General features: G+C 41.1%; 1 protein-coding gene across 4 annotated transcripts; it reads left to right on the forward strand.

Annotated features, from left to right (window-relative positions):
- The first annotated feature begins 728 nt into the window (after nt 1-728).
- Nucleotides 729-8,769, forward strand: soul4 (heme-binding protein soul4). 4 transcript variants are annotated; one of them, XM_012835989.3, is made up of 6 exons: nt 729-863; nt 2,401-2,602; nt 3,219-3,310; nt 4,178-4,319; nt 5,100-5,283; nt 6,716-8,769. In XM_012835989.3, the coding sequence occupies exons 2-6, from the start codon at nt 2,443-2,445 to the stop codon at nt 6,888-6,890; spliced, it is 753 nt and encodes a 250-aa protein (XP_012691443.2). In that variant the 5' UTR covers nt 729-863; nt 2,401-2,442; the 3' UTR covers nt 6,891-8,769. The 4 variants fall into 4 exon arrangements, with proteins under 4 accessions (XP_012691443.2, XP_031419894.1, XP_031419893.1 ...); XM_031564034.2 differs by lacking the exon at nt 729-863 and adding an exon at nt 902-1,055; XM_031564033.2 differs by lacking the exon at nt 729-863 and adding an exon at nt 1,068-1,156.
- The last annotated feature ends 2,031 nt before the right edge of the window (nt 8,770-10,800 follow it).

Consider the following 10,800-nt stretch of genomic DNA (forward strand, 5'->3'; position numbering starts at 1 on the left):
TTTACTCTTCTTTCCTTCTTTCACTCTTCTTTCTTTTCTTCTTCCTTTCTTAACTTTTGCATTGGTATTTCCTTCAGGAAATGCATTTTCTAGTTACGTTTAGTATTTCTATTATTACTATATCATGGCAAAAAAAAGTAAGATCTATACAAAGCAAATAGAATGCACACTGGAAAATAAAAGGAACATACAGGCATTCTATTTGCTTTGTATAGATCTTACTTTTTTGCCATGATTTAGTTTAGGTGCTAATGTGGCTAATGTGGCAAATTTACGTCCTGCATTTTATTTACAATTTCTTTTAATGTAGTGCAGGGGCACGCTTATCCAGAGAGCACATGCAAGTTTGGGCTGATTTCCACAGCTATCCAATCAGCTGCAGCAGTTATCCAATGAAATAATACACAGCAGATCGAGTAGATAGAGACTTGAGGCATCAGAGACAGCTGCAGACTAGCACACAAGTTTATTTTGGTAACCTGAGGGTAGGCTATAGCCTACTGTTTTGTGTACTGTTTTTCACAAAAGTAGCAATACTTAATCAAAAATGGGAACATCTAAGGAAGGAGGACTACAAGGAAGACTTTTTTTTCACAGTAAACCAAACATTTCAAATCTCTGCCAAAACCTTAGCATGTTTTTTTTATAACTTCCCCTAATGTACTGTTGAAATACATCAGTGCTCGTCTATAAGACAGATTTTTTTCTGAAAGGGTAATGCTGCCCTCTGGTGTTAACCACAGCAAAGTCTTCCTCGAACGCGTAGGCCTATGTCATGGCTGCGCACAACATCGCCGACTGGTGACAGTGACACTTTAACACAGATACCACCTTTATTTTGCCATAGTCAACTTCCCCCTCAGGTAAGTGTGAAGTTTGCACGTGATCGTGTTACAAACAACATAACCAAATCATTGCCATACTATATTTAGTTTATTAAAATATACACCTATGCAGTACAGTATCCAAAGTTTGCCGTGTGCAGCACTCAGCGAGATATGGTTAGGTTAACATTAGCTTGCTAGCTAGCTCGCTTGATGAACTGTAACATTAAGGTAGTTAGAATTGCATCGCTTATCAAAAACGCATGCCTATCGTCATAACGTATCATAATCGAGGTGATACTGCCGTTACCTGGTAGAGGTTTAATATTTCTGTAAGTAGACGTTTTCGCTTGTTACAATGAAGCATTCGATCGTCGTGTTTCTGTGTCATTTTAGTTTAGATTGACCTATGTGTTGATGCTGCTACTCACTGAATTGGAGCACTGTGCTAGTGGCTATAATTGAAACCCTTTAAAGTTATTAAGTAAGTACATTATGTCATTTACATACTCAACTAGACCTTATAAAGTCTAAATTACTGGTTGCAGTAAATCGCCGAAGAATTACATATATATTAGCTATTTAGCTACCTAACAGTGAATAAAGTACACTACGACAGGGCCAAATAAATAATGGGGGCAAGGATGTTTAACCCCAGCGCCCGGGCAGACTGGCAGGGCCGTGAAAGAGGAAATAGGCCCACATCGTTAGCCAATGGTGTGACTTTGTATCACATTCCTTGTTTATGTTTGGATGCGACAAGTAGGCTACGAGTACTAGTATCGACATATCTGCACTCGTACTAGGTGTCAGGGGAAGTGATCTACCACGATACGAGTACAGATTTATACCATATCAGGTAGCAACCAAACTGCATGTCAGAATAGAGAATTATCTCATACTGGAAATCAACTGGCTGAAAAATGAGCTATCCTACCTACGACTACCCAGCGTGTTCTTTACGACAAATATAGACGGAGCTGTCAAAACATTGTCAACACAGCCCTCCTTGATTCTGAGAGGAAATAAATGCATGGTATATATTTGATCCATGATAGATTTTTAGTTATTCACAAAAAGGAAATCAGGCGAGTTTATTTAGAGGAGGCACAAAAGTCAGGATATACCACAACATCTTAAATATCTTAAAAGTGCCATCGTAACAAATATGCGGACTTGTGTCGTTTTTAATGGCATCCATTAGTAGAAATGGAATGTAATATTCGACATTATATAGTATTCTGTATTCAGTACCAGTAGTCGACTATAGCGGCGGGGGAGGGCTGTTTTCTAACGTTTACAAAAGGAAAAGTAGGCCTAATCGGCTACAGGCACTGAATGTGGAGGCCAGAAGAAGAGACAGATAAAAACACTTCCAGTACCAAACAGTCATTTAATACAGTAGCCTACAAATCATTTTTAGAAAGACCAGTTGTTCATAATGACCAGTGTATTCACAAGGTGTCCGGGGAAAAAAGAAATGTCTTAGTTTATTGAGACTGTGGTCAGTTATAAAGTTCCTTGGTTTCACAACATCTGAACTGGAAGACACTTTTAAGGTCTTTTCTTCCCACAGCTCAGTGGCTATCACTTCATTAAGGGGCCTTAATTCAGGAAGATGGCATTGATATCATTTGAGGACCTTGCCGAACTGGATGATGAACAGCTGGATGATGACATCACTGATAACTCTGAGCCAATGGATGATGACGATCAAGACAGACTGCTTGCCCATTGGCAGGCCGTGGGCCGGACCCACCAAGTGTCTGTTCCACGTGGTACAGAGAAACTCTTTTATTATGAAGCTAATGTCAGTATTCATCTTCTGTGTGATGTGCTCTCCAGATGTTATCATAACTGTCGGGCTATTCTGGGTTTGACTGTTAAAAGAGTTGTTTACGGGTGGTGTTGAAGCCATTTCTGTGGAAATAATAGTTTTGTAATAATTGTAGATAGAGAATTTAAGATTGAATGATATTTATGAGAACTAAGAAGAAATTGTGTTGCATGTGTAATGTAGAAATGTAAATATTGATAGTTGACCAGTGACGCTAAGAAAAACGTAATTTGATTGGATGTTTGATTCGATATGAAAGAACAAGAAACACCGCGAAGCAGTCAGAAGCTATTGGACCTTGGAGCAACACAGTCTTTTTACCTACACTAATGCCAGTTAACTTGTTAGAAAAGTATTATCCTGAATTTTTATGCTGTATTATTTAAATCATTTTAAGTAAACTTTCAAAAGAAGAATTTCGGATTACAGACTTTTGTTTCTGAACTTTGGTGTCGAGTAAGAAAGAACTTTGAGGTCCTAAGCTAATGGGCTAAGCTAGGCTGCACCCATAGGTGGAACTACCCAAACTCAGCTCTGCACACATCTTGTGTCGACAGAAATGACGGCGCCCATTGTCGAGATGACCCAAAGAAACCAAACCACTGAAAGGCAGCAGGTGCCCTTTGCCGTCATATCTAAACGTGAAAAGGTACGCAGCTGCTCTGTTCTTCAGTGGTGCTCAGGAGGTACGTGGGTTTAGCGACTAACCCAGAGTTATCTCAGCGTAAGTAGTAAACCTCCTAAAAGAGGAACCCTATGGCTTTGTTCTGCTTGGAGAATGAAGCCACAGGGCTCTTCTATTAGGAGGTTTACCACATACTCTGGGTTAATTAACCCAGGTTTGTCACTAGATCATGTCCATGGAATACTCTACAGGTTAATGAGTTTGTGGGTGTTATGTTTTGAAATCACGTTTACATTTTGAAGTGCCTCTTGTAAATCGCTAGACTTTGTGCCTTCAGGATTGCAGTCACTGAACTTGATTTAATTGTCTTAATTTTAATCTCTCTCGTTTAATCTCTAAATCTCTTAATCTTTGTGTGTGTGTGTGTGTGTGTGTGTGTGTGTGTGCGTGTGTCTGTGTGTGTGTGTGTGTGTGTGTGTGTGTGTGTGTGTGTGTGTGTGTGATGAGTGTGTGTGTGTGTGTGTGTGTGTGTGTGTGTGTGTGTGTGTGATGAGTGTGTGTCTGTGAGTGTGTATGTGTGATCTGAGTGTGTGTGTGTGTGTGTGTGTGTCTGTGTGTGATCTGAGTGTGTGTGTGTGTGTGTGTGTGTGTGTGTGTGTGTGATCTGAGTGTGTGTGTGTGTGTGTGTGTGTGTGTGTGAGTGTGTGTGTGTGTGTGTGTGTGTGTGTGTGTGTGTGTGTGTGTGTGTGTGTGTGAGTGTGTGTGTGTGTGTGTGTGTGTGTGTGTGTGTGTGTGTGTGTGTGTGTGTGTGTGTGTGTGATCTGAGTGTGTGTGTGTGTGTGTGTGTGTGTGTGTGTGTGTGTGTGTACGCATGTTGATGACTGACTACAGCTGGGAGAAGTGATGTTTGAGGAGAGAGTGTACCCGGCAGGGAAGTGGGCATGCATCACCAAGTCAGAGAAGATGTACGAGCAGAGCATCTCTCTGGCCTTCATGAAGATCATGCGCTTCATCTGCAAGGAAAGCTCAGTGGGTTGGTACAACTCCTTATATCCTTATGTCTGTGTGCTTTTCATTCTGTCAATTCTTTTATCGACACGTACAAAAATGATGTAATTGTGAAGTTCTAGTTGTGTTTTTTCAAATCGACTGTTTGTTCTTTATTGCATTGCTTAGATTTTTTGCTACAAATGAAAACAAATGTATAAATGTCAAATAATCAAGCTATTGTGAAATATTCATCTTTTCACTTCAGAATTGTATAATTACGGTAAGCCTAGAAGCATTTTTATTAAGGGTAACAAAAATGTAAAGATTTAAAGAATGCTGAATGCCAGTTCAAAGAGGTGTGTCCAGTTGGTGCAGAAACAGTAAGGTCATTGAAATATTTCATAGAGAGAGAGAGACCCCAAAACTCCCTTGACCCCTTAACTAACTACAGTGCCCTCCACAATTATTGGCACCCCTAGTGAATATGAGCAAAACAGGCTATACAAAAATATGTCTTTGCTGTTTATCCTCTTGGTCTTTCACTCAAAATATTCACAAAAATCTTGACATTAAATAAATATTTTTCCCCAAAACATGTGTGCCACAATTATTGGAAAGACCAAGAGGGTAAACAGCAAAGACATATTTTTTCATATTCACTAGGGGTGCCAATAATTGTGGAGGGCACTGTACTTGTCTTCCTCCAGGAGTGGTACACTATGGTAGATTTTAGGTTTATATGAAATCTTTGAAGAAATGACAATGTTCCAGTGATGTGGTTTAAGCCTAACCTCTGACCTCTTCTCTCTGGTTCCTGCCGTAGGTCGGTACTTGGGCATGACTGTACCTGTGGTGGCTGAGTTTCAGATGGCGGAGAATGGGACCAACTTCCTGAAGGACGTGGTGACGGCCTTCTACCTGCCTGCAGAGTTCCAGACCAACCCCCCTGAGCCCTGTGACCCCGAGATCACCATTTCTCACAGAGAACCCATGAGAGTCATCTCGCGGTAAGGAACCATGCCCTCTCATCTGTAAGCAGAACTCTCTCATCTGTAAGCAGAACTCTCTCATCTGTTAGCAGAACTCTCTCATCTGTAAGCAGAACTCTCATCTGTTAGCAGAACTCTCATCTGTTAGCAGAACTCTCATCTGTAAGCAGAACTCTCTCATCTGTTAGCAGAACTCTCTCATCTGTAAGCAGAACTCTCATCTGTAAGCAGAACTCTCTCATCTGTTAGCAGAACTCTCTCATCTGTACGCAGAACTCTCTCATCTGTTAGCAGAACTCTCATCTGTTAGCAGAACTCTCATCTGTTAGCAGAACTCTCATCTGTAAGCAGAACTCTCATCTGTTAGCAGAACTCTCTCATCTGTTAGCAGAACTCTCTCATCTGTAAGCAGAACTCTCATCTGTAAGCAGAACTCTCTCATCTGTACGCAGAACTCTCTCATCTGTTAGCAGAACTCTCATCTGTTAGCAGAACTCTCATCTGTAAGCAGAACTCTCATCTGTTAGCAGAACTCTCTCATCTGTAAGCAGAACTCTCTCATCTGTTAGCAGAACTCTCTCATCTGTAAGCAGAACTCTCTCATCTGTAAGCAGAACTCTCTCATCTGTTAGCAGAACTCTCTCATCTGTTAGCAGAACTCTCTCATCTGTAAGCAGAACTCTCATCTGTAAGCAGAACTCTCATCTGTTAGCAGAACTCTCTCATCTGTAAGCAGAACTCAGGATTCCTGTCAAAGCTAACCCTGGACACTATTTGTGGTGTGACATTAGCTTATAGCGTGTCATTTTCTTGTGTGCACACAAAATCGTTTTCAAACGGTCAAATAGAAAGTTTTTGTAAAAGCCCTGAATAACTTAAATTAGACTAAGGCAGAAAAAGAAATGCCATGTACCAGCACATTTTCCACAAAAGATCTATTTTCATGGCCTCTGCGGTACATGGTGCCAAGTGTAACTTTAGTTAGTGTACAGAATGCACTCTGTGCTACAGCAGGCATGCCTTTTTTTATGAAACCATGGAACACCGGAATGCCTTTACCGTGTGTGCAACCGCGTGCATGCACTGCCGTTTCAGCTACCAAACTGAGGCCCACCAGCTTATATATATACTTCTAAGATACTCTAAAGGCCATAGTAGTAAGTTCACCAAATGATTTGTATTCTAAATGTCTGGTCTGTGTGTGTGTGTGTGTGTGAGTGTGTGTGTGTGTGTGTGTGTGTGTGTGTGTGTGTGTGTGTGTGTGTGTGTGTGTGTGTGTGTGTGTGTGTGCACATTCTTAATGTCTGGTCTCTCCACCAGAGTGTGTGTGTGTGTGTGTGTGTGTGTGTGTGTATATTCTTAATGTCTGGTCTCTCCACCAGAGTGTGTGTGTGTGTGTGTGTGTGTGTGTGTGTGTGTGTATATTCTTAATGTCTGGTCTCTCCACCAGAGTGTTCTATGGGACCACCACGGAGGAGACCATCCAGTGGCAGATCCATCTCCTGTGGGAGCTGCTGGGGGAGACGGAGAACGTCCACCGCCACATGTACATGGTGGCCACCTACGAGAACCCAGGGGTTCCCGAACGCAGGAATGAGATCTGGTTCATCCGTAAAGATGCCTAGACTAGAGGTACCCTCCCTGCTGATGTTCTGCAATCATTGTCAGTGTGGAGCCCACAGATTTGTCCCATGTCACACAACCAGTCCCCCCTCCCTGCCCTGCTCTCGGCCCCTTTCAGAGAGAGCGTGATTGCACCAGGTGTGTTGTGGGTGTGGGCCAGGAGTGGATATAGTTACTGTGTAATCATTTCAAATCAATCAATGACCCACATCACCCTGATCAGCCCACATACCCCCTCGACGCATGTTCTAATCGTAAGGTAAGACCATAACTCCCATCGCACAGGAAGAGCATGACTTTCTATTTTAACTGCGTTCACTACATGATACTTGGCACTTTGGTAACGTTTTCATCTTATTCTGTCCCAATATAAATTCCTGGGAGGCCTATGGATGAAGGCAAAGTGAATATTATTATTATTATTATTAGTAGTAGTAGTAGTATTGTTATTGTTATTAGTATTGTTATTGTTATTAGTATTGTTATTAGTATTAGTATTAGTAGTAGTAGTAAACACCTGGTGGTTATCCTTTGTTGTCTTTATTCTTCTGTTCAAGAGAGTGTCTTCCCAGTGTCCCCAGCAGTAAAGCCAGCTGTTCTCCTTGTTCTGGAATGTTCCTCTTGTTTTGACCTGTGTTGTTCAAAGTCATCCCCTGGCTCAGTGTGTCCATGGTTCAGTGCGATTGAGTCCACTCACGCTCCACGACAGTCTGTCACTCGTCCTTGGAGAAGACACTTTGACGTCCCACTTCAGTTTCTGCTGGGGACGGAACTCCCAACTCAATTCAGACAATCAATCAATCAATCAATCACAGTTGGAGTCATTGATAGGTTTGACAGGTATGAAATCTGCTAGATATTCTTTTTTTTTTTAAAGATTTATTTTGGGGCTTTTTTGGCCTTTAATCGATAGTCTTAGTGAAGAGTGGAACAGGAAATGAGAGGGAGAAGAGGCGGGGAGTGGACAGGAGAAATGACATCAGGCCGGAATCGAACCTGTGGCATCAAGCCCGAATGTGGTCGGGGCTACTGGTTGCGCCACAGTGCCACCCCCTGCGAGATATTCTTGAGGCTAGTTAACTAGTAATTGTTCAATTCACTTGACATGCCTGGCTCTCATGGGGTCATTCTAAGATGTCCCTACTGCTTCAGTGGGTGCCACTGAAAAGGATCTTTATTCGAACAGTGCTGTAACTCCTGCTGGCCAGTAGGTGGTAGAATGGCCGTGACGGTATCTCTTCGCCTTGTTGGTAAATGGTACATTTTTCAAACTGTCTTTTTTTCAGGCAAATACTTCCAGACAGAGTGAGGACTAATTAGAGCGGTGGAATATTCTAGATGGTTTATCTGAGGTTGATGTCCCGTTCTTTTACTGATTGTACGGAGGGCTTTCATATCTGCTTCTTGTGTCATTTTGTGTCTTTGTGTTGTGCCTTTGCATCTGGTTCAAGTTGTTTCCTCCATGTTGTGATCTTGTTTTTACAATAATATAATTCTCTGAATGACATCCTTTTGCCAAGTTCTTTCCGCCATGTTGTGATCTTGTTTTTACAATAATAGAATTTATCTGAATGACATCCTTCTACCAAGTTCTTTCCGCCATGTTGTGATCTTGTTTTTACAATAATATAATTCTCCGAATTACATCCTTTTGCTAAGTTGCTTGATTTGTATGTTTGCTCTCTCTCTGCTGTATTGTGATTTAATAGTCTACCTTCTTATAGAACAACTCTTACAGCTCTTTATGTAAACTGTGGCATTATGAAATGTACTGGATACACTGTATGTACTATTGAGATATTATATTGAAAGAGAAACGGTTAATATTTTGTATTTTGCTTTTGAATAATACAAATGAATAATAAAATAATAAAAACACTATTATGGAACAAAGACTCGTTCATTTATTTATAGTTTGGGGATCCAGTGAACATTTCAGTGCAACAGCGGTAATTAAACCATTAACCATTCAAATTCAGTGTTCACGAATGATAACATTGTAACATGTAACATACAGTAATTGCTTGTATTCTACACAGTAAACAATAGTGAATAGTTTCACACCATTATCAATTGCCCTTTTTTGATGGGAATGTTGTCAGTCCTCCTTCAGACTCCTGGGTAGTGTTAGGGGTTTGCACCATAGACATACAGTATATACATATAGACATATATGTCTATGGTTTGCACATTGTGCTGGCTGTTCCCAGGACTCCTTTCCTGGACAGAGTTTGGAGTTTGTTTTGGGGATCTGTTGAACACACTCTCCTGACTTTGGGCCTGTGACTCTGGGTGCTCCTGCCACTGCTGCTTGCTTTCACTATCCTTGTTCTTAACAAATCTTATCTTAATATTTTTCTGTCTTTAGTAAAAGGGCAGGATTTTTGTGATTGGCGAAATGAAAGCAAGATAAATCATGACATAACTTTTTTGACCTTCAGTGTGAAACTGCAATCCTTAAAGCAACAGTATGCAACAATTTCGCACTTTTAATGTTTTTATAGGCAACTATTTCTGGTATCATCTTCAAATTATTTTTGATTGTATATGGTCATATATGGAAGGACAAATAATAACACCTGTTTTTTCCACTAGCAGCCCAGAATATGCTCTATATAGTTTTGTAGTCCGAGACGGACCTCCCCACAAAAATGTAGGAAAAGTTTTGACTGTGTGACATTGCCAACTATACTCCACTTATGTAGCCTGGATACCAGACCGAACTTAGCCCCGCCCATCATTTTTTTGGTTGGGAAGTTCGGTCTGGCATTACTCCATTGAGGAGAAATTATCTGCGGCTCGATATCGGCCGTACCAATCAAATTGTTAAGGCGGGCTTTATACGATGATGGACAGATGATCAACAGTAACGTAACCAACCACGTCACCAACACACGAGTTGAATTCGTTTTCAACAAACATGGCTGCCGCTGGAGAGCTGAAATGTATAGATTCGAGTCCATTTAGACATTGACAGTGCATTCATTTTGAAAGAGGAACAGAGAAACGTGATTAAGGCATTTGTCAATCGAAAAGATGTTTTTGCCTTCCTTCCTACGGGATCCGGTAAAAGTGTAATGTATCAGCTGCCCCTGGTCACATACTACGTTGTTCTGATTGGTTGTAGGTAACCAATTGAGCGAAGAGGCATTTTTTCTCCTGGTTCGGTTGAAACACGCCCCATAATCACAGCCCAATGGAGCGATATCAGACTCATATTCTGACTAGAATTATGAGTATGACATCGTCAGGCTACCACTTATGTGCAGAAATGCAGAAATGTCTCTTCGTCTTCAGCTTTTCAATTCAATTGGTGTCTGGTGCTGTTGATGATTCCCTCCACCTTCCCTCGTGATGGGGGTGGTGTTAAGGTGATATGATGTGTTGTTTTTATGTAAAACATGCGCATTCAAGTTATGGACAAAAATGTCAAACTTGATCTACTCCAACCACACATTTTTTGCATGGTTTTGGGAGCTTCAATGTGTGATCAATTCAGCTGGGTTTGAGTCCTTGTTATGAGAAATGTTTTCTGTTTTGCCACTTAACCCCACAGTCCAAACATATGAAAAACAAAGGAGATTATCGTCACATATAGATCACAACCATAGTCCAAACATATGAAGAGCAAAGGAGATTATCATCATATATAGATCGCAACCAGTACTTGCCATAAATTCCTGTTTCTACTTTAATGCCTCCCAGCCAAGTTTTCTCTCTCATACATTTGGATGAGATCTGTTCCTGGTAAAGTCACCATTGTGCTGTGTTTTCTCCCTGTGTTGATCTTTGTCGCCACATGTTTCCACTGTAAATGTAATGCCAAGAAAACAGTTTTGTACCCTCTCGTGACCAGTTCCTTTCACCCATGAGACTCAAGACCATGCCTATACTGCTGACCTTTCCTTAGGG

The sequence above is a fragment of the Clupea harengus genome, chromosome 26, assembly GCF_900700415.2.
Source record: "Clupea harengus chromosome 26, Ch_v2.0.2, whole genome shotgun sequence".
NCBI classification, from domain to species: domain Eukaryota; kingdom Metazoa; phylum Chordata; class Actinopteri; order Clupeiformes; family Clupeidae; genus Clupea; species Clupea harengus.

Bases quoted from the DNA above. Each gene is read 5' to 3' on its own strand.
- soul4 (XM_012835989.3), top strand. From the start codon at position 2,443: ATGGCATTGATATCATTTGAGGACCTTGCCGAACTGGATGATGAACAG. The intron at 3,311-4,177 runs GTACGCAGCTGC...GACTGACTACAG, and splicing joins TCATATCTAAACGTGAAAAG to CTGGGAGAAGTGATGTTTGA. The intron at 4,320-5,099 runs GTTGGTACAACT...TTCCTGCCGTAG, and splicing joins CTGCAAGGAAAGCTCAGTGG to GTCGGTACTTGGGCATGACT.